Consider the following 24,595-nt stretch of genomic DNA (forward strand, 5'->3'; position numbering starts at 1 on the left):
TCCCCCTCTCTCCCCTCTCTCCCCTCCCTCTCCCTCCCTCCCTCTTCCTTTCTCTCAACTTCCCTCCCCATGCCCTGAATAAACTCTATTCTATACTATATAGTCATGTAGCTGGTACCTCAGAAGGAAGAGCTGCCTCAGCATCGGCCCACAGAGGCACCCTTTCCCCCACTTTTTACCACGCCTCTAACAAACATATTCCTTCTTCCTTATCTTTTCATAAAACAGAATTGGAGGTAGGGTGTGAACCCTGAGTTCTGGTCTGTCTATCCTGAACTTCAGTTTCTTCTCTCCATATAGTGTCTAGAATTGAGCAAACCCTTGCTCCTCTTTTATTTTATTTTATTTATCTATTTGTTTATTTATCTATTTTGGTTTTTTGAGACAGGGTTTCTCTGTATAGACCTGGCTGTCCTGGAACTCACTTTGTAGACCAGGCTGCCTTCGAACTCTTAGAACTCTGCCTGCCTCTGACTTCCCAATGCTGGGATTAAAGGCGTGCACCACCACTCCTGGCTCTTGCTCCTCTTTTAACTCTGAGCTCCATGAGCTCAAGGTCTTGTAGCTTGGCTATTGTGTGCTGACTGTGACCCTTTGTCTTGTGCATGAAATCGCCATTGGTGTTCTGTTTTATGTGAGGATATAACATCTGCAGTGCCAGGAGGGGCTCATTCTACTACTAAGAGCACACGAAGATGCTCACACATGCAACGCCTGTGGAGTCTAAATTTCGAACCATTCTGTAGCAATGGTGATGCATTACTATGGGACCTCCAGCTTCAGCCTTACTGACCGACCATCAGGAGGACTTGGATGGGGGCCAGTCCTTGGTCAGAGAACAAAGAAAGATGAGACCCAAGTCAGTGGGTTCACTTAGCCCCCAGTGTTTGCGAACTCCCTTATGAAGTAGGGAAACACAAAAGAGGAAAGTGTCAGGCTTACAAACACACAGCCATTTATTTTCTCTCACACTTAGCTTGAAAAACCGTTATGTCAAAGGCCTATAATCAAGGCTACAAGCACTATTGCTTAAGTCCACCTGAAGCTCTTTCTGAGTGCTTTAATCACAGGAAGCCTAGCCAAAGGTGGGGAATGGAATTCAGCCCTCAAGGGCCATTTAGAGGGGGAGAAAATGGTGCCTCCTACACAAGAGTCAAAGGCTGCCTTCATTCAGAGAGATGCTCTGTCCTCCCAACATCCTTCTTGTGTCTCCAAAAGTATTGTCTGCAGGCTAGCTTGGCCTTGGTCCTGATGCCTGTGTAACTGCTGTTAATAAGGATGCATCAAGATTGTGTTCCTTTTCAGAAAAAAAAAAAAAAGTCCATTTACATCAGACTAGAGGCCTTCATCTTTATATGGAGAGCTTGCTCCCACCAGCTGTGATAAACATATGCTTGCCTCCTTCATGAGGCTAAGGAAGAAAGATCACTGTTACAGGGTGATTTTTCAATTATTCCAAATAAGGGTGTTTGGCTCAAAGAGTCAAAATCCCCACAGCCCCAAGTGATGAACTACATCACATCAAGGGTTCAAACCCTGTGGATTGTAATGTGTTTCCTCTGTACTATTTCCTCTATGTGGGTGCTCTTGAATACCAATTTGTTTCTCCCCGTGCATACTCTAGTCTACAAAAGCACTCTAAATTTTGAATATGGCTGCCCATGCTTCCTGTCTGCATTCTAGAAACTGCTTTGGGGAGAGGGGGGGCAAATGGCAGACAGCTGTATTCCATACAGTATTTCAAAACACCGATCCCAGGCCCAGCCCAAAGGGGAAACTTCATCAATATCTGATACCCAAATGGGCCAAAATCTGTCTCTTATCCTTTGGGGCCTAGCTCCAGCTCTGAGAGCATCTGAGCCTTCCCTGCCATCCTGCCATGTTACAGCCTATTCAGCCTATAGCAGAGGCACCTTCTTGTTCTGGCCAGTCTCTGTGGCTGAGGGGTAGATTGTTGATTCAACACTTTTACTGAACTTCTCATTCTGTGAGATGTGATTTCAGTTTGAAAAACATGGTTGTCTGTGGCCAAAGCAAGGAAGGACCTTGTGCAGGGCCAGTAGCACAGTGAGGATCCCAGCAGGCTCCAGGGGTTTAGCTATGTGGAAAGAATATAGAATGTTATGTTTTAGGCAAGTTCTCTAGAACTCTGTTCCCTCATCTTTAAATGGAGTTAATAATTATACTCATGTCTGAGATGGATCTGAAGTCATAATTTCTTGACATCCTTAGTCAAAAGTGTGAGTCTGTTTACTGCTAGCATGGGAAGTTTATTCAAAGGGAAACAAATTCTACCTCTTCCTTGGGGCCCCTAGATGGCTTCAGCCTAAAACTGACCCACTGAGACTCATTAGGACATTTCACAGTGATGGACCATGTCCCCAGAGAAGCGGCATATAGGAGACCTGAACCAGACACAGTGATTTAAAAGTATATATTTAGTATATATTTTATTTATTTCATAATGTGCCATCCAAGAAGGTTTTGTGGGGGGTCTTAAAAGTTCCAAATTTGAAGACTGAATATGTGGTTCAGTTGGTAGAGGGTTTACCTAGCATACATATATTCCTGGCCCTATGGTGCACAGAGTGGGGCCAGGAAGATGAGAACCTTAAGGCCATACCTACTCTATAAAGAGTTCAAAGATACCCTGGGATAAATGTGAGACATGGTCTTTCACGAAAGTTCTAAATTTCAAATGTGTGTGTGTGTGTGTGTGTGTGTGAGAGAGAGAGAGAGAGAGAGAGAGAGAGAGAGAGACAGAGACAGAGACAGAGACAGAGACAAGAGACAGAGAGGGAGATCGATAATAAGCCTGTAATCTCATCTACCCAGGAGACTGAGATAGGAAGACCTCAAGTTTGGAGCTAGCCTATGCAACTTAGCAAGACCCTGCCTTAAAATACAAATAAATATATAATTAATAAAGAAGGCTAGACTTGCTGTTCAATGATGCAGCACATGTATAGAACTCATAAGGCTTAGAGTTTGATCCTCAGAACAACAACAAAAAAAAATCACACCCACATTTCAGCATATATATGTTCATATGTCAGAAAGCATGTGTGTTCTGTATTACATTGTCATGACAACACGGGGAGACATTAGAACCCTTTCTTGTACCGCTAACTGGGGCAAAACTCGGTGACTGCCTAGGTCAGAGACCTGGGGCAGAATCTTTGTCCTAAACTGCCTCTTCAGTTCTTAACTTTACACCCATAGATGGTGCATCCCTCAACCCTCATCAGACAAGCTTCTTTCAGCAGAAGATGGTGAATAACACAGTAATCTACAACAAGTCAGTGTGTGGAGAATAACAGACAGTGGGATGTTCAGCTCTAAATGAAACATCTATATCTCACCCACCTCCAAGGCTCAGGGATCATTGCAGAAGAGGAGCTGAAAGAGTTTAAGAGCCCGGGTGTCTTCTGTGAACCTGAATTTGCCATGCATGACAGTGCAGTTACACATGTGAACTTATAGTAGCTGTGACTGCATTATATAAGAATTGTATAGGACCAAGTCAGCAAAAATCCCAACATGAACCAGGGAGAGACTCACTGAATGCCTCCTCCCTCAACTGAGGAGTTCTTGGCGGCTTGCGGGAGCATGGAGAGTCAGTTTCTTCATGGATACAGGCCTGAAAGCATTCCAATGTTCCAGTAGATGGCCCTGTACCCATGCACATATAGGCAGCACTAAGAATGGTGGGCATTAGAAGAATGTTTTAAAAGGAAAGAACACATGAAGTTGGGAGGGGAAGTGATGAAGGGGTAGGGGAAGAACTAAAGGAAAGACAAATAAGGTGGAATTGATTTAAAAAAAAACACATTGGATGCTTATATGAAGTGGTAATTTGAGGCTCCTGCCCAGTGCATCTTATTCCAGAGTGTGACCAGTAGAGAATTCTGCATGCTCACTCAGCACTCTTGTCCCCATGGGAGGTGGGGGTGGGGGGCGGATATTCTCCTTACACACTCAGACAAATGAGCTCAGATGTGGCAGCTCAAGTCGGGAAGTGAAATCTGGGCCAGCCCTTACTCTTGAGAGCCTCTTTGTAAGCAGTAATACACAGACTTCAGTTGTGGGAGAGCTAGCTGGATGCTTCAGGGACATCCAAGCCTGTCAGCAACCAGCAGGGATGAAGGAGATGTTTGAGTGCTAAACTCTAGCTGGCAGGTGGGCTGGCCTCAGTGGTCTCTGTTAGGAAGAGGAAGCCAACAGATGCACTAAGTAAGGGAGATTTATTTCTAGTCCCTTCTCCCCAGGAAGGAAGTAATTTATATATTGTGCCCAAATAACAAGGCCACCCAGCCCGAGCCTCTCTTCTCTATGCCCAGCCAAAATCCAACCAGAAGGCTGAGAATCCCTAACCCAGACAACTGAACTTCCAATCCATCTGGTCACGAGCGTTTAGGGCAATGGGTTCTCAGCTTTCATTGGCTTTGCATGCCATGAAACGTGGCTATTCTTCAGTGACATCCACCTGAGATGGAAGCACAGTCCCTGGGAAGATTAAAAGCCTTTCCAGAAGTCTCTGGAAGCTTAGCCCTTTCAAGTGATAGCATGTCGGTGCCCTCCTCGCCTGAGCCTCTGACAGTGATATCAGGCCCCGCATGAGGTGACAGTTCAACTGACTTCTGTGGAGAGAACAGCAATTTCTCTCTGAAGAAAGGGTGGATTCATGATGCAGGTGACACATCTCATTCACCATCTAATTGTCAATCTTTTAAACCCTCTCCATGAATGACTTCAGAGACAGAGAACCGTCATGTGTCAGTGCAGAATCAAGCAATTATAATGGATTACTGTGGCTCCTCACCAGCCCTGCAAAGTCTGTCTCAAAGGGCTTTCAGCTGAGAAGACTGCACCATTTCAGGATGTCAGATTCTCAATTCCCTGATGCTGAAAGGTTATTTGTTGGTCTTGTAAAAGAGAAGGAATTAGTAGGTCCCCCCTTTTTTTTTCCAAGTGAGGAAAAGGCAGGATGGAAATAGAACACTGGGCTACATAAATTTCCCAGAATGGGTAGAAAGGACAAGGACAGGCTGACCACTGCTGAGAGGAGGAGCAGGTTTTTCCTGGGCTCTGGTTTTTGGAGATAAACTTTCTAAAATATGAGTTTGTTATCTCAGCACCACTAAACCAAGAGACACCATCTAGGTTTTTAAGGGACAAATAATTTGGGGGCGGGGTGTGGGGAGAGAAATGGAATTCATTTCCTACGAGAGGAGGCTCAATTTTCAGGCAGGCGGGTGTTCTGTGTGAGTAATAGTTTATTCTCATTTAGAATTCTAGAGGAAACTCCAAAATACCCTTGATACAGAAAGAACTCACTAAGCCTTCCACAGAAGGCATGGTGAATGGAAATAGAGAGCTCTTTGTCTGATGCTGCCAAGAGTGGAGGATGCTGGTATTGAACCATATCCCATCTGCCGAGCATAGTCCCATGGGTCCCTCCCCACTGCTTCCTTTTACTTTGGGCTCCATTCTCCCTACTATGTCCCTTTCTCCCTGACTTGTATCACGGAAGTTGAGCCCTTATTACCCTATCTTCATAGAGCACCAGAATTAACTGTTAGGGCTGGAACTTTCAATGTTCTGGGTTTCCTGGCTCAGTGTTCCACAAGCTAACCTGGACTTTTCATTCCAGCTGATGTCCCGAGCTCTACAGAAAGTGTTCTTATTTGTTCTTGCAGACCTTAGAGAGATCTTCCTGCAGAAGTCTGGTCATCTTTTATGGCATAGGATTAAAGCAAGTGAGCAGCACAGAGAGAAAAAGAATATTACTAGGTGGTTTTATTTTAAAAAAAAATAATTGGTCCCGGGAGGTGGCTCAGTGGGTTAAAGGCCTTGCTATGCAAGCATGAGAACTTTATACGTGTCACCAAGGCTAACATAAAAGCCAGATGTGGTAGCATGCACCTGTAATCTCAGCACTCCTATGGTAAGATGGGAGGCAGAGGCAGGGGGATCACCAGAAACTCCTGGGCCAGCTAGCCAACCAGCGTGTCATGTACACTGGTGAACAACAGATACCCTGTCTCATACAAGGTAGGATGTGTGGGACAACACCTGAGGCCACCCTCTGACCCCTACAAGTCATTGTGGGACATATTCATTTGCATTCATGAATGCACCTGCTCATGAAAGTGCATGCACACATATACACATGTACACACATGTGTACACAGTGGGGAAGTTAAGTCCTCAAGGAAGGAATCAAGCTTGGGTCCCTAGGCTTTGGTTTGTTTTATACCCAGACACACATGCACGCATGCAGATTTGTTCTGTCATGCACATATGTGTGCAAATATGTTCTTTCTTTTTTTATAGTGATGAGGAAGGAAGGGGGAATGGAACTGACTTCTTTATCATTTTCCTTATGTGTATCAAAAGATGGATGAGGGGTAAGTATGATCAAAACATGTACAAAATCTCAAAAAAAAAAAAAAACCCACTGAACAGTCGGTTCTTGTTGCAAAATAGGATGAGACTGGCATCTCTCCTGAGGTTTTCACGTGGCATCTGCAAGCAGCAGATGCAGACAGACACAAAGTGCAAACATGGGGCTGTCCCTTGAAAATTATAAGGAAATGATAAGATAGTGCTGTGTGTAGAGCCAGCATGGGTAGTTTCTGAGCACTGGGCTCTCAGATGAGCACAGGTCACCAAGCCCTGACTTGTGAAACCAGCCTTGACTTCAACCATTCAAGATTCTAGACTAGCCTGTGATTTTACATCTTGTTTCTGTATTCTCTCCCAAGGCCTCTAAAAGGCTGGGGCTCTGAACAGAGAGAAAAGGGGGACACAAGAAAGAAAGGACTCCCTTAGGATATCCTTTATTACTTCCTACCATAATTTCCCTATCAAGTCCTAGATACAGTGACACACACTGGTAGCATTGTGGTAGCGGTGGGTGGGGTGGGGGGCTCTGGAAGGTCTACCTTGCATTTCCATCTGGATATTCATTTCATCCCCCAAACTCCAGAAAGCTCAGCTAAAGGGAAACAGATGATGAATGTTACTGAGGCCCAATGATTTTTAGACAACACAAAGGAGACCCTTCCTAACCTGCTAAACTGCAGTGAGCCTGGCCACTTTCTTACTGTGGCTACAATCGTCTTTATCGCCCATGCTCCAGTCCAGGTCTTATTAAAATTCACAATTGCACCACAGTGGACGATTCTCTTTCTCCTCATTAAGTTGCTGCGCCTCCTTTGCAGTTTATTTGTTATGACACAGATCTAAGAGGCCTCAGAGAGGGATTCCAGAGGAGTGGGGGGAAGGAGGGAGTGGGTGTTGGGAGAATGCAAGCTGCTTAAAGCATCTGAGCCTCACACTGACCAGAAGCAGCAGAGCATCTCTGCTTAGAAATCCCTGAGCACCTGTGGTGAGAGCCATGCACAGCTGGAGATAAGCAAGAGGAGGCTGCAAACAAGTCACAGACCTCGGGTTCTGTCCTGAAGTCAGAGCCATGGTGCACAGAAGCAGCACTTATAAAAAGTGAGATACCAGAGGGGGAGGCAAATAGAACACAGTTAGTACAAACATGGACAATATTGCTGAAGTCCAAAGAGAATTAATTTAAAATAAGTAAGTGAGCCCAGCCTCGCTGTAATTGCTTGCAGAAGGGTAGGATTCTGCCCTGGCAATTTTTCTGCTCCTCACTGTTGTTTGGCATCAGGAGAACTGATCAGGTGTTAGGAGTACAAGAGATTTGAGTGGTGGTGAGAATTCTGCCCGGCCGGCCCCCCACTATCATTCCTGTCTTTGTCTGTGTCCAAAGGCACTGTGCTGCTCCTGCAGTGGCTCAGCTGCCAGAATTTCCCTACAGCTGTGAGGGAAACTCAGCAGAGGATTACTCCCCCGGAGACAGGAGACCATCAGTGACATTTATCTGCTTCTTGGGATGAAGATACAAAGTGCAAGTCCCGGAACCAAGGCTACATGGGTGGGTTGAAGCCATGGAGGTTACCGAAGCCCTGAAGTGGAAGGACTTCTTCTTTCCTAAGGAGAGCAAGCTTTGTATTGGGGAGCATTATCATGCTATTAGGATATGACCTCACTCTCCCCCCCCCCCCCCCCCCCCCGAGAGCAGAGGCACTCCTGGGTTTCCTGGGCAATTAGCCTGAGGCGTCTGTAACCCAGCTACACAGTTCTCTGTGACTAAATTCTGTCCACTAGAGGATGCTTCACCTGCACTTCGTCATCTGCCCTTGCCTTTTTCCTGCACAACCCTCCCTCCACTTGCATCTCCCCCCACCTGCACCTCTCCCCATCTGCACCTCCCCCCACCTGCATCTTCCCCACTTGTACCTCCTCCCACCTTTACCTACCCCCACCTGCACCTCCCCCACCTACATCTCTTCCCACTTGCACCTCCCCTACCTGCACCTCCCCCACCTGCACCTCCCCCACCTGTACCTCTCCACAACTGTACCTCCCAGCAACTGCATTTTCTCCTGCCTGCACCCATTCCATTCAATTTCTCCCTACCCTCCCTCTAGAGTAATAGATGTACATGGGGTGGGACAAGGGCTTGTGCAGATGTTTCAGTTACCAGCATCTTTTCTCTCTTGCTTTTAGAGTTGTTGCTAGCAGTGAGGGCAGCTGAAGTGCACGGGGCTTAACCTTGCCTTTGCCTTGATCTCAGGTATTACCAAATGAGGAAGCATCCACACTAGACTCCTCAGACTGGTGAAAGGCAGACTTCTGTTTCTCCCCTTTCTGCAGGGGCAGGGCAAAGAGGCTTCTATGCTACCTTGCGGAGAGGGAGGAATGGGGGTGGTTGGTGAAGAACAGCCCTAGTGTTCTGGTGAGCTCTAGGCCTTTGTTGCCTAGTGTCCTCAGAAAGTGTCCAGAGGCCTGAAGGAGCATAGCGAGAACCCCACTCCCTCATCAGGGCAGCAGGTGCCAGAGCAAAAATGGCCCCTGGCAAGCATCATACTGGCATATCCCTGGTTTAGCACCTATGTGGGGAGAATCACCCCACAGTGAAAGCAGAAGCCAAATCTCCTTTGGTGGAAAGGGAAAAGAGCCTGTGATGTACTGTGCAGGTCGCTCCATGGTGGAGTGATGGAGAGGTTGGATGTGAAAAGAAGAGTTATAGCAGCAGATCCTGGAGCACTGGGGAGCACTAAGGAGCATAGAGGAGCACTGAGGAGGACTGAGGAGCACTGAGGAAATGGAGAAAGCAGGCATCTGGCTCACAACCAAACAAGACAGAATTGAGGAGGGTTGGGACTGAGCCCAGGATGGCAGACAGATGTAAGGCACTAGTGTCTTTTCTGTGTCCTTTCAAATTCTAGTGCAGCTAATTGTAGCCGACTGCACTGGAAGAAAGATGGCTTCTAACAGGAAGCTTCCACCTAGGACACCAGCCCAGACCACTTCTGAGACAAAGAAGAAGAATGTGAAGAAAACAATCAAGAATGGCTGCCAGAGCTTGGTGGGTGTGGCAGGCTCCACCCTTTCTTTCCTCACTGAGTGCACAGCACATGGAAAACAAGCGGTCATCTCCTCAGGACATGTGCACAGCGTGTGGAATCACCACTGGCTCAGCTCATGACAGCCCTGAGAATGAACCCATCTGGACAGACAGACTGTGGCCTGTGTCCAGTTTCTGGCATGACCCTATAAAAATCTCAAAAGGGAAATTCAGTGTTGTTCTTCCTCCCATGTAAACACCTTCCATTTTCAGGAGTTTCTCTTGCTTTTACTTAATTTCTGACTTTCCCCCAAATTCTAAAAAAGCATGCTTTCAATTGGTGTTCTCCCGTGATAGGCTGTTGTAATGAGCTTTGGTGTGACAGTAAGCAGTGTGGAGCCACGGTCTCAGGCCAGTCTTTGAAGTCTGTTAGTGTTCAACATCTTAGAATCCTGGATCAAGTCCAGCTGGGCCAAGAAATGTCTTGTCACTGTTAAAATCCCAGGGTCACAATGGTTAAGACGGTGCCACACCTCTAAAAAAAGTAAAGCTAAAAACCAAACAGGTAGCAGTCCACAGCATGTGGGCTGGAAAGACAAAATTCACATGTCAGTTCCTTGATTTCCTATTGTCCCAGTGCCTAGGAGGCCAGGGCTAAAGCTGAGAATCCCATGGAAATGGGGACAGTTGGTCACCCTATGTGTGACCTTAGGTCAATCCTTAATTTAAAAAATGTGTGCGTGCGTGTGTCTGTGCATGTGTGTATATGTGTGCATATATGTGTATATGTATGTATTTATGTGTGAGTTTGTGTGTACATGTACATGTGTGCATGTGTATATGTGTGTACATGTGTGCATGTGCACTGGGGTGATCTTTCACAGTGTGCTTGTGGAGTTCCAGGTAAAACCTTGGATTTTAGCCCTTACATATATGTGTGTCTGTGTGTGCATTAGTATACATGTATATATGTGTTTGTGTGTACATGTGTGGTTGTGTGCACCTGTTTTTGTGTGCATGTGTGTATGTATTCATAAGTACATGTGTATTTGTGTGTACATGTGTTTTTGTGTGCATGTATAACAAGCTATCCAGCCCTTCAGCTTCTGGGGATTCTCCCATCTCTGTCTCCCACCTTGTCTTAAGAGCTTCTAGACTACAGGTATGAGATAGTAGACTACACTATTTTCAGCTTCTGTGTACAGCATCACATAGCATAGGTCTTGGGAATCTGTTTTCAGACTAGTTGTGAGCATTCTGTGGAGCCTGGGATACAGATGTGGGGGAGCACAGATTTTGGGGACAGAAACAGTGGATCAGTGAAGCCAGAGCAGAGCTGGAAAATGCTGGTCTGGCGTGCAGCCCCATCTAGATAGCCTCATATCTGGAAGGGGTAGTGGGGATAATTTAACAATTGTTGAGCACAGTTCCATGGGAAGAAAGCTCTATTCTGTCAAAATCTTAAGACTATGGAAGAACTGTTTAAAAGAAGCAAGGTCTTTCTGGAGCTTTAAGCTCCATCACATCTACCTTGCAAATTCCACAGTGACCTTGGTCTTTAAATCTGTGAAGATGGTGCATGTACAACACCAAGTGTTGTGGCCTGGAGCCTAATCTGGAGATTTGAGGGTTTGTGGGCTCTGTTGCAAGCTTGATCCCTACCACTTCATACACTCCCTTCTTCCTACAAGCTTACAGCATGCCTGAAAATAAAAAACCCATGAAGGAAAGGAGTTTTGCTGTCTTAAAGAGAAACCAAGGGCAAGGATTCAGTTATGAGAAAAAGGAGAGGCTTTGGCCTTTAAGCTGCACTAGAAAAAGCTGTGAAAACAGGGCAGGTGTGTGGTTCATGTGGAAAGCTGGAAATAACTGTCTCAAGCGAGGGTGATGTATCATCAGTGGTCCACTGTAATTGCTTTAAGATTGCAACACTTAGACTGGACGTGGACATTTTTGATTGATGGCTGCTAATGCAATGTAATACACGGACATTTTACACTCCCCGTTGAAGAATCGACCCAGCGTTTCTGAATTCCCTGCCGGCTTCTCTGTGGTCTCCTTTATCTCTGCTGCTCATCAGAGAAAGGGCAACACGCGCATTAAGACACCCCTGAAGTGCCAGAGGACAGCTCAGTGATGGCTGCTGAGCTTTGCTGGGGCCCGAGGATGACATTCCCCAACCTCACCACTAATGAGAACCTTTGAAAGATTACTGACATCCTCTGCCCGCGGAGGTGGCCGGAAGTAATTAAGCATCACTTCCACAAAAGGGCTGCCTTAAAACACTCGGGGCTTGAATGGGAAAGAACAAATGACTGGGCTGTGAGCTGGTGCTGCCTGGGTTTCCAAGTCTTACCCTGCAGGGGCTTTCCTGCATGCTGGGCCAGCTCTAGGGTTTATAAACCCATGCACATGCCCTCTCTTTACACCTAGTTGCATTCTGTGTGCAGGCTGCTGGGCTCCTTGGTCTGCAGCATTCAGCCCATCCTTTTTCCTATCTTCAGGGGAGGAGGCATAGGATGCTCAGCGGCTGAGAGAGCTGGGACCCTGTAAAGGACCAGATGCACAATGGGCCACCAAGGGCAGGACTGGGTATTCCCTGGGCTAAAGCATGTGATGAGGCACACCGACCATTAAAAGTCACATGATAGAACGATACTCTATGATATGAAAACAGTCAACAACAAATGCAGAGAGGTCTGACTGGGATAGGCTGTGAAACAGCACGTAGATGTGTTTCCAGTGAGGATGAAACAGACACACACACAGCACTGAAGATCACAGTCTTTGGCGATTGATTATAAATTGGGGGGGGGGGGCAGTTCCTATCATTCCGGTGTTTCTTTCCATATAAGCAGGCTCTCACATTGGAGTTCTCGTTCTCTCTCTCTCTTGTATTAGTTCACTTTTTGCATTACTGTAATGAAATGTTTTTTGAAAGGCTCATAGTATAAAGAACAGGTTATTTAGCTCACAGGGCTAGAGATTCTGTGTGTGAGCGAAGGGCACCACAGAGAGGGCACAGCCATCTACTCTCACGCCCCTTAACTTGGGGACTAGGTAGCAAGAAGTTTCAGATTTTCTTATCAAATAAGTCAGATACACTGGGTCATGTGATTGGTGTCATGGACACAGCTTCAAAACCCTTTGGAACTCCCTGAGTTTTTTTTAGCACCATACCTGAGTTTGTGCCATTGACGTGTTCATGACAGTTTTCAGGATGGGTTATTCATTCCAGAAAGAACAAGTCTGTGATTAGAGCGCTGAATGTTCAGCCCCACACAGCCTTAACATCTGGGAATAGTGGCAGGTGAAGTTCAAGTTCATACATATGGCTGATGATCTAGTAGGATCATAGTTCTGAAACTTAGATATAAGCTTTGAACAGTAAGACTCAGGGAGCTTCCTAGCTGGTGGTGTAACAAAATCTTCTCAGATTAAATCTTCTTCCATTTTGGGGGGAGGCTGTTTAACATTCAGGATGCTCTAAGTAGTAGTGAAACATTCCATACTGCAGGGAAATTTGCTAAGCTAAAAAAAACAAAAACAAAAACAAAAACAAAAAAAACAAAAACAAACAAAAAAAAACAACTGCATCTCCAGGAAGTCCCTGAAACCGACCAGATTCAAATAGGCTGACAAGTCCAGCTGGCTACAAGAGACTCAGATCAGCTGAGCTGCCTACCTGCTGAGGTGCCGACAAGCTATGCAGTGTGCTCCAGATTCCCAGCTCTCATAATGGTCATTCACTCTGAGGTGGGCAGCTGTCTTTGAGTGATTTCTGCTCCCATAAGTAACCCTTCACCCATATTTCTATAAGTAACTCTAATAAGCTTATTGGTCGACCAAGTTGGACTTGTTTGTGTGTGTGTGGGTTGTTTTGTTGGTTTTTTGTTTGTTTGTTTTCTTCCTGTTGTTGGTTGCCAGTCTGTGGTGAGTAGACATCTGTGTTGAGTAGACATTTATTTGCCTCCCCAGGAACAGTGTTACATAACAGATGACCAAATCGATATTCTGAGATACAAACATACCCAAATCCTCAAGCACAGAAGCTCCCAGACTTTGAGCTTAGGACCCTCCTAGATATCACATGCTCATGTATCTGTCTGTTCATCCAGATCCTCTGTAATTGTGTCACTGAGTACTATTTTGAGTTCCATAACTGTTCTAACAAATTATCAAACACAAAGAGGTTGTGTGACCTTTAACCTGGAACTGGCCAGGCAGAAGGGGAAGCCATCTGAGAACTCCAATTACTGCTGGTGTCTGAAGTGAGGGCAGTCTTACAGTCTTAGTGTCAGAGTGGAACTGAATCATAGGATACTGCCTGGCATATAGAATGGTGTTAGGACGTAGGACATTTGTCAAACAGAGGGCTTTGATAGTTAGAAAGCATTAGAGAAATGGCCAGAGCCAAGGTGAATAAAAGATCCTTTGTCCCCCACTGCCTTCTCATATCACCCCAACATAATAGGAGCAAGCAGTCCTGAGTGAAAAGACTGGATGTTCCAGGCCAGGGAGGGCAGAATATCACCGTTTAAATTGGACTGACCATTGTGATGGGTTAGAAGATAGCACGGAGCACATTTGAAACCAGTGATAGGACAAAGCAGAATGAGTCCACTCCTAACCAGGACTAGACTTTTCTGTAAGTCTGATGTATAAGAGTTTCTCTGTACACATACTGATATCAAGCGTGTTGAATGTTTGCTTGATTCAAAGACCTTCAGCTGATGAGGCCTATTTCAATTATGGAGGGCCAAAAAATATACTTTGTTCATCAGCTACCAATTTAAATGCTAATCATATCCATGATAGACTTTCATTGTGTCATCAAGAATGGACCCTGAGGTAACATTCCTCGAAAGTTGATGCATAAAGATCCAGAAATGGTGTAGCCTATGAGTAGAAGTGTCACTCACTAGTGGTGCTGAGTCGTCTACAAAAATGTGGAAGTGAAAGAAATTTAATATCCACATTCCAAAGCCAACACATAGTGTCTGCTGCCTCTCCTTCCTATGGCACACACTGGCTGGAATCTGCTAGTCTTCCTTCTTCAGAGTAGCTGAAGGGTGATTTGTTCATACAAAGGGTATGAACAAATCACGTGGTCTCTAGAATCAATGAATGTGAGATCAGGCACAAATGTTATCTACTCATGGATTTAATACTATACACCTACCTAGCACAAAGACTGAGATGGAGATGTGCGCATTTATCCAGGAAGATAATTAGGAGAAACCATCCATCTCCTGTCCTGTTGAGTGAAGAGTCTCCCTTTTAGATATGTCCCCATCATGGTGACACAGTGAAGACACAGCATCACAGATGTTCTCCCACCGTAGATGTGCCCCCACCATGATAACATGGTGATGACTCTCCCTTTAAGATGTGCTCCCATCAAAGATGTGCTCCCACCATGATAACATAGTGATGACTCTCCCTTTAAGATGTGCTCCCATCATAGATGTGCTCCCATCATAGATGATGTGCTCCCACCACAATGACATTTGCCATGGTGTGATGAAGTTTGGGGCTTATAACTAGAGCCACCACCTTAGTGTTTAGACTTTCAACTTCCAAAACCATGATCTGAGTAGGCTTATAAGCAGTTAGGCATTGAGTGTTTCATTATGGAACACAAAATAGATGAATGATTCAAAGATGAAAATTAGAATCACCGTGTACCTTTTACCTAGTAGCTGTCACTACAGTGTAGATGGATGTCTCCACTGTAAAACCTTACGTAGCTCCTCAGGTTTTTAATATAATGTAATGATCATATAAATACACAGTTCTTTGTTATGAAATGAGCTACAAACCAACTCATCAGCTTTGTAATGCAATGTTCTTCTTGGCCTGTAGGTATATGGGTTGCTGTCTACTACTGTTGGCTTTAACATCAACAGCTGAGTGGCAAGTCAAACATGTGGACACCACCTTGTATCCTGAAATTCACTGATCCAACAGTGTGGGAATCTAGATGAACAGGGAGGAAGCCTGTGTGTGCAGAGTTCTACCATCCTCGCCCCTGCCTCTCCCATTCTGCTCAGCGATGTCGAAATTGCAAAGAGCAGATGGCTGGTTCCTGCCCTGATGGCCTCCGACACCCCGCCACGACTTGCCCTGCATTACAAAAGCTCATCAGCAAATGTGCTCTGGGGACGCTGACTTTGGATGCTATGTTCTAACAGGTATTCCTGATTATTCTTACAGAGGGTCACACCTGGGTGTCCTCAAGGGAGAAGAGAGAGTTATGGCCTGAGTCTGTGCTCTACTCTGAATGAATTATGGGAGGCAGTGCTCCAAGTTCACCTTTGCCTTAAGAATACATTGGTATGCTCACAAGGCCCACCACATAGCAGATGATTAGACAGCTTTTTTTTTTTCAGCTGAATTTACAGAATAAAACTGGCTCAGTGGCCTTTGAGGGTGACATGGATACAGAACTGACCTATTTCAGTCATAAGTAAAATCATTCTTTCCTGGATGAACTAAGCTCAAATTAAAGAAGTGATTGTAAAGATTAAAAGAAGCAAGAATGTAAAAAGACTGACCTTGGCATCCAGGAGCCTGCTAAGAAATACACCTTGGACCTTCCTGTTCCCCCAAAGAAAGAAAGAAAGCCACAACACCAGCATCAAACAAGAGCAGTTCCTTCCTTCTACCAGAACAATCTGCTGAAATATACAACCTCAGGACTGGAGATTGGCTGCCAGACTAGAGCCAAGTGGGCAAACCAGCAACAGCCAGAAGGCAGCTGCTTGGGCACACGTATGCCTTGTTTGATGGGATTCACACTATTGTCTGTGTTCAGACACAATGATGAAAGGACCTTCTTTTGAACTGTTTCAGCTACACAATTAAGAGGGGGAGGTATGATATCGTTTTCAAATGGCATAAAATTAAATCATCTGAGAAAATTAATGAAAAATATCTAAGCTTCAGACAGAGCAAACTGTACCTCTTAGGGGACATCAAGAACACGAGAGAAAAAGGAAGGGAAGAGTCATTGGCATCAATTTCAGATAACCTTAAAGGGAAGAGCATTAGTGAAGAGCAGAGGTGAAGGGCAGCATACCCCAGCATGGATTTAACATAAAAATGCGAGTATTTAAAATGACATGATCCTGATGAGGAAATTAGAAAACAAATAAAGATGTCTCCAGGGTAAGCTTGGTGGGTAAAGGTACTAGCCCTGTGCAAACCCTGAGACCTGACTGGGTCACAGGGACCCACATATGATGGATGGTGAGAACTATCTCCACAACTTTGTCTTCTGCCCTCTACATGTGCCATAACATGTACGTCCCTCCTCATCTCCCTTCACACACACACACACACACACACACACACACACACACACACACACACTAATAATGATAATACTTTTTTATGAAAGCTGACATGAGTACATTGGTTATGAAGGTGGCAGCTTCCACCAATGAAGGGCCAATCATTGCTCTCTGACCTACTCCTGCCAGAGCATGCCATCATAACTCCTGAACATATAGGCAATTATTCCCATTTTACAGATGAGCAGTATGGAGGTCTTGAGGGTGTTATCACCCAAGTCCACACAAGTTTCTCATAGGCAGAACTGGAAAATGAAACCAGATAATCTAACAGCAGACCTCAAACTATTAAGAACTGTTACAATCCATATTAGAACCTGCTAACTGTCATCATCCTGGAAATTTCATCATAAAATAGCTATACTGAAGTACAATTTACATAAGACAACATTCATGTTTTTATATCACACAATGAAGTGGGGTTTGCATATTTATAAATTTGGGCATCTCTTCCTGCTAAATCTAGAATATTCTCATTACATGTACTAATCTAAGCAGGGACACCTGTCTCATACTTGCTCTGTGGTGAAGATCTGAGGGTCCTAGTAGCAGTAATCAAGAAGGCCATCTGAGAACAGATGAGTATCTACAGGGAAGAGAGAATAATGGGTTAGCGTATTTCCATGACCTGCCCATGAAGGCATGGTGGACCTCAGAAGTAGGCCTGAGAATTGTCAAGACCCCAAGTCTGTTTGGTGGACGTGGAGAGACCTGGTCTGAACAAAGGAATACATATATACTAGTTGGTATCTTGTCAGCTTGACACAGGCTGGGGTCATCTGGGAAGAGAGGACTCCAATTAAGTAAATGCCATCATATGACTAATGTGAGAGGGCCTAGCCTACTGTGGGCAGTGCTATTCCTGGGCATGCGATCCTAGCTTGGATAAGAAAGTAAGCTGAACAAACCATGGAGAGCAAGCAACATCCCTTCATGATTCCTGCCTTGATTTCCCACTATGATTGAGATGTATAAGACAAATAAACCCTTCCCTCTCCCAAAAGTTGTTACTGGCCAGTTCTTTGTTACAGTGACAGGAAAGGAAGAGAAGCGGCATACACTCTGGCATTACAGAGTTCTGCCCAGGCTGAACATGAGGCAGGGAGGTGGCGGGTCAGTCTATACTGTGGCCTGTGGGTTGTTCTGGGGCTACAGGCTTCGACAGATTCCAAGAGCAACTGTCTCTCCAGGGATGCTCCTATCCCTGTTTGATAAGTGATGTTCTTTTATGCTGCATGAGGGGATCAGAAGGGATTGAAGCAGAGCAGCAGACAAAGGAAGAGCTGCACACTCAGTGTGAGATTCTGCAATCAGTGTTCCTCGAAAGACACAGCCAGCTGCAGGACTCTGGAGGGGGCAGGTGCAATGTTGGCACCCGAGGGAAACATTAGGAGTGACTTCCATTTGAGAACCTAGTAGTTTGGGGAATTATTTTCTTAGAAAAAATGATCATGTGCCTAAGGCTACAAACATCCTCTGGTACAGTAGAAGAGGCTTGGTCTGGGTACCTGGCTTGCTTTTTGCATTTGCTGCCCATGGGGTTTAGAGGTAGTATAGACCAGAGCCCAGGCTTGATCAGAAGTAAGGCCTGCTGTTTCTGTCTTTGCCATCAACGCTCCTCTAGTGTTTGATTTCCTTTCCTGGGAGGATTTTTGGTACAAGATAAATTAGAACTGAGATGGCAGTGTAGACGAAGCAGCAGGAATACCAGCTGAGTTGGAAGGTTTTGCACAGATCAATCTTCCATGCTGTTGATGGCTTTTCCTGACAGTTCCCTATGGTCTGCCTGCTATCTGCCAGCAGCACCTTGTGCCTGCTTCCAAACAAAAGAGGGCTGCTGTGGTTGTATCTGTTGCAAAAATGCCTTATTCTCTGATATGAGTCTCTGAAAGCAATAAGCAAACTGGACAGAACGTGAGTAAGCGCTTACCCCCAGCTTCCTGCTGTAATTCCAATATCCCTCAATAGCAAGTATATGTTTTGCAAATGTGTTTAAATCTTGCCTCCAGTGCTGTTCTGGGAGCCCAGCACTTGCCTCTGAGAAGCCACCTCTGTCCCCTCACATTAACCAAGGAAGTGACAAGCTCTCTCATGCTGTGTTTAGAAATATGTGTAGCCCCTATACCATAAGACCAACTAACTAGAATATATAAAGAATCATCCCTCAATTACCTAATCAATAAATTATCAAATAAGTAGACAATTATTTTTTGCAGGAGGAAAAAAAAAAGACACGTGAAAAACTAGTAACAAATGCACAAAGACTATTCCCCCAGCCATTGGGGAAATGCCAATGAGAACCACAATGAGATTGATTCTTATCTTACCCTAGACAGAATGACTTGCTTCATGAAAACCAATGACAAGTGCTGGTAAGGAACTGTGGGAAAGGAGCCTTCTTATAAGGCTGGTGGGGGTACAAACTAGTGCAATCACTATGAAGATCAGAGAAGAGGTCCTTCCAAGGAACAGAGCCCTTGAATGACCCAGCTGTACCTCTCCTGGGAACATGCCCAAAGGAGTATGAGCTAGCATACCATAAGATATCTCTGTACTATGAGATACCTCTCACCCATGCTTGTTGCAGCCACTATATCCCAGCTATGAACCCAATCTTGGGGTCCATCAAGAGCTGAATGGATGAAAGACTTGCAACACACACACACACACACACACACACACACACACACACACACATGAAGGTTAAATTGGACTGCCTGGACTGTTGAGAGGGGGAAGGGAGTTGGTCACCAGGAAGATAGGATAGGTTAATGGGTATGAAATCTGGTGAAGGCACATGCTACACTTGAATTAACTGTCATAATGAAGTCCATCACTTTGTATGATGGTTATATTCATCTTTCTGTCATTTGAAAGTCTCTGGACACTTGGCTTCTTCCTCAAGGGTAGAAGAGTCTGGGCAAGAGTCTGGAGGTTTCACCTGGGTTGATGGTTGGGTCAGGTCATAGGAACCATGTAAATGCTTCCCTCTGAAGCTGGAAGTCCTTGCTCCTCTTCCTTCCTCCTGTGTTACATAAAACCATTTACATTTCCTCTTCCAGAATCTTTTCCTGAAAGCCTCTTTTCTAAGGAGTCACATGTTTTCTTTATCTCTAAAGCCCGTGATCATGTCGTCTTATAGCACACTCATTATATGGTTTCAGAGACCTCACGACTTGGCTGGTTCTAAGAAACACTTCTTAGCATGCTTATAGCCAACCTCTGTCACCCACCTCCCCCATGTAAATCACATAGAAATCCCTCTTTCTTTGGCCTGTGAACTGTGTGCATCGTTTCCCTTCCGTTCCTTTCTCCATGTGGTGCCCTTCCCTAGCCTCAAAACCTCTGCCTCTCAGACTCTCAAGTTCTTTAACATCCAACTTCAGTGTAGCAGGACTGTACTCCATAGCTCTATAATGACTTAGTCAGCTCCAGCTTCTTCTTATTTTTTTTAAAAGATTTGTTTTTTATTATATGTAAGTATACTGTAGCTGTCTTCAGACACACTAGAAGAGGGAGTCAGATCTCATTACGGATGGTTGTGAGCCACCATGTGGTTGCTGGGATTTGAATTCAGGACCTCACTGAGCCTTCTCTCCAGCCCCAGCTTCAGCTTCTATGCCACGAACTAGGAGACTTATCAACAACAGACAATTATTCCCTGCTGTCTGTAGGCTGCAAATCTCAGATCAAGGCCTGGTTGGACTGGGTTCCAGAGAGGGCTCTTTTCTGCTGTGGAGGCTGCTCAAATTGAACTATTAGGAGCTACACTGGTGCTTTCTCACTTCGCAAAGCTTTGTCTCTAACACCATCCTAGTCAGGAATAAGATTTGAACATATGAACTTTGGGAATCCACATGGTGCATAGAAATCACGGATCCCACAGAAAGTTGGAAGTATGCCTTGGCCTATGACCAACACTGATGTCTGCTCTGCTCTGCCCCTTCCTGTGCTATTTGCTGCTCAGGGGTTATACACAGATATCCACTGCCCTCAGAGTGAGGAGCTCAAGAAAGGGTAGACATCATACTTCTGTCTTTTGGCTTTTGCTACGAGCACCTACCACACAGGTGTAGAAGGAGGAGATGACGTGGGGGTAGAAATCTGCAATTTCTATGTTTTACATTTTCCCTATTCTAGAAGGTCTTTCATGAAGCTGAAGTTCTGTCTCCCTTGCCACCTGCATAAACATGGTACACATGCCTCACTACCTCATAAAGCCAGTCACTCTGTCTTCTTCTATACTACTCCCCCTGTCTAAAGCACAGGTATTTCACCTACAAGGGCAAACCCATGACCAACTGATGTTATGTACTCCATAAGACCTTGTGCTGCAAGATCTTTTTTTTCTTTTTCTTTTTTTGTTTTTGAGACAGGTTTTCTCTGTGTTGCCTTGGCTGTCCTGGAACTCACTCTGTAGACCAGGCTGGCCTCAAACTTAGAAATCCGCCTGCCTCAGCCTCTCAAGTGCTGGGATTAAAGGCGTGTGCCACCACTGCCTAGCTTTTGCTGCTAGGTCTTGATAGATATTTTTATAACAGAAAACTGATGCTATGAATTAACAAAATATCTAACAAGCATATTACTTTCACTGTGCAAAGACAAACTGGCGTCAACATGGCTTCTGAATCTTAGTTATCTGAGTAGTGCAGAAACTCAGATTTTTTTTAAATTACCAATCTAACAATTGCTGATTTCATAGTTTGTCTTTAGGTTCTTTGACATGAGTTCCTCCAGAACACCGAATCAGTAAGTTCAAAGATTATGCATTAGATGGGTACAAACCATACTACAAAGCAACTTCATTTCAGAACTGCAGTATGCTTTTCTACTGAAAGCTTAGCAAATATCTTGATATTCCTATTTTTTTTCTTGTAGAATAATGGACTAAAATAAATTCTTAGTGCATGGGATAGGTACTGATCCATATGACAAGTTTTTTAATTATACACACACACATGGACACACACACTTTAAAAACGGAGTCCTCCTAATCAGATGTAGCTTCTTAAATATCAGTAACAATGTTAAATCTCTTTAAAGCAGGAAAAAGTCTGAGTAAAGCCTTGTTTTACTCAGAAATCAAAGCTTATCCAGTAGGAAACTAGTCATAAATGGACATAAGCCATATACACAAGCATTTGTTAATAAGCATTACTTAGTGAAACATGATCCACTCTGTATTCTTGAGTGTTCACTGACCAATGTGTAAAACAGACTTCACAGTGAAGAGCCCTCTCCCACCCACTGGTCAACAGCACAGACCTTAAGTCGGCAAGCATGTGGCACTCATGCTAGAGTTAGTCTAGTGTTGGGAATGAGGTATCCAGTTGCGACCTCGACGCGTTTTACATCTATTTTACTGGGGTGCAGTTGAAGGGTGAGCATGGGGCTTGGGGTGAGTATGTGTACCAGAACATGCGTGTGGAAGTCAGAGGATAGCTTGTAGGATTTGATCTTCAATCCTCTCCTTCCACTATGTGGGTTCTGGGGATTGAATGCAGGTTGTCAGGCTTGGCAACTAACGAGTACTTTATAAAGTTAGTACTTTATAAAGTACTAACGAGTACTTTATAAAGAAAATCTATGACTGAGCCAGTTTTCAGTGAAATACACGAAACAGGCTTTCATAAGAATATCTGCAGGCCATGTACTAGACTCTTCCGCAGTGAATTAGTGCATGGAAGAGAGGGTGCCAAGGCCCACTGACCAATTAGGGTGTCAGAGCCGGAAAATAGTGACCTAGGGAACCAGCTTTTGAGAATAATGCTCTTGTACACCCAGGGTATAATTCAAACTTGTTTTGTTTACATTCAAACTTGTTTTGTTTTGTTCTGAGACAGGTATGCATTGCACCAACTGAAGACCTCAGCCCCCAAAGACTTTCGCAGGTAAAACAAAATGTTCTTCATCCTTACTTTTCACTGTGAGGTACATGGACTTGCTGACGTCTGCTCCCACATCGTTGCTGACCTTGCAGAGGTAGTAGCCACTGTCTTCTTCTACAACATGCTTGATCAAGAGTGAGCCATTACTCAGGACCTGGATTCGGCCATTCAAGGCAATTGGCTGGAACTGGGGGACCCCAGCACCTGGGAGGAGAGAAGCACAAAAAGGAACCATGATGCTGAGGAGTGATGATTCATCTTTACTGGACATGTGACTAGATTCAGAAACATCTAAAGCTTCCCTCTGGGAGTGCCTGTGAAGCATCCAGAGAGCTTTAGATGAAAAGGGAAGGGCTACGTGTATGGCACTGTCATCCTACTGACTAGGGTCCTAGACTGAACACAGGGGTCAAAGGACAGCCAGAGTTATAGCTACAGGGGCATACCATGTCTACACCATGACAGACCAACCACATTATGTCAAACTGTGAGCAAAACTCAACCTCCTTCTCTAACTTGCTGCTTATATTTGGTTTCACAATAGTGAAACAAGAGAGTGGGGGTACAATGAGAATGAACACATGGACACAAGATTGATTGATTCCTAGCATCTGTACACAGTCAGGTCCAGGTGTGTTTGTTCCTGTAAACCTAGCACTGAAGAGCCAAAGACAGAAATAGAGGATCTCTGGACAGGCTGAGCAGCCAGTGCTTTGGGATTGGCCAGTCCCATATTCAAGAAGTGCCCCTGGGACAATAGGGTAGAGAGCAGATCAGGAAGATATTCAGTGTTGACTTCTGGTTTCTACATGTATCTATATGTGCAGATAAATAAATGTTGAGCAACAAAGTGGACCCCCAAATGGCAGTGATGCTGATGATGTCCTGAGACGACAGTCCAAGAACAACCCAGGTAGGACTCTGACCCAGTAAACAGAAGGATTCCTAGTGGGTAAACAAAGATCTAAACTCAGCATTCCTCAGGGCAGGTTTCAGTTAGTCAGGAAAGCCACTACTTTCCACCTCTACTACCAATGGTCAACTACCTCCAGCAAAGAGCTTCTATACTTGATTAGCCCAAACATCCTGCAACAGATCAAAGTCCCTACAAGAACTCCAGGCCTAAGCTCCCATGCTGGCTCCTGTTGCTTGCTACCTGCCCCAACAAAACTGATAAGCAGCTCTGCCCTCTGAAGCAGCCTGGCAGCTTGTCCCCAATTAATTGTTCTTTCTACCCACTGAGTGGTCCAGTTCTGAGGGTTTTCAGTGATTACTTATAATAATAAAAACATGCAAACAATACACACAGACACATCACACTCTACATGCATACACATACATGTACGCACGTAGGCACACACATATTCATGTACATCTACACATACACACACATACACATATGCATATACATATACATACACACATGTATACACGCTCATACACACTTGTACACCTATGCACACAATGCTTATACATACACACATGCATACATGTACACACACATACACAGCTGAAAGCTGCTCTGCTTCTGCTAAGGATGGAGGAAGGCAGAAAAGGAAACTGTTTGCCCTGCTCAGCATCACAATTGTGCCTTCCTTAGAACAAATCCCAGCAAACATAGTTGCAAAGAACTAATGCCTAAAAACGAGGTCTGAGCTCCTAGAGTAATTTACTTTCAGCACATGACAGAAAGAAGGCATAAAAAGGGTGGAAGGAAAGGACTGGAAAAAGCTGTGACCTACTTCAGTCTCTGCTTTGGACCAGAATCTACCCCTCAAAAAAGCAAAAAAAAAAAAAAAAAAAAAAAAAAAAAAAAAAAAAAAAAAAGAATAGGAGAAACACAATTCTTATCAGGAGCAGAGGAAACTACTTACTGGGCAGAGGCTTAATAATTTCCATAAACAGATGGCAAAGATTCAGAT

At 44.7% G+C, this 24,595-nt stretch overlaps 1 protein-coding gene across 2 annotated transcripts in view; it reads right to left on the reverse strand.

The window, feature by feature from the left end:
- Positions 1-24,595, reverse strand: part of Dscam (DS cell adhesion molecule) — a 577,624-nt gene that overhangs the window by 166,102 nt on the left and 386,927 nt on the right. For both annotated transcript variants that reach the window (XM_021184771.2, XM_029470764.1), the window contains exon 11: positions 22,704-22,877. In XM_021184771.2, the coding sequence (XP_021040430.1) occupies positions 22,704-22,877 (174 nt within the window). The remainder of the gene's footprint in view (positions 1-22,703; positions 22,878-24,595) is intronic.

This window comes from Mus caroli, chromosome 16 (genome assembly GCF_900094665.2).
Source record: "Mus caroli chromosome 16, CAROLI_EIJ_v1.1, whole genome shotgun sequence".
NCBI lineage: Eukaryota > Metazoa > Chordata > Mammalia > Rodentia > Muridae > Mus > Mus caroli.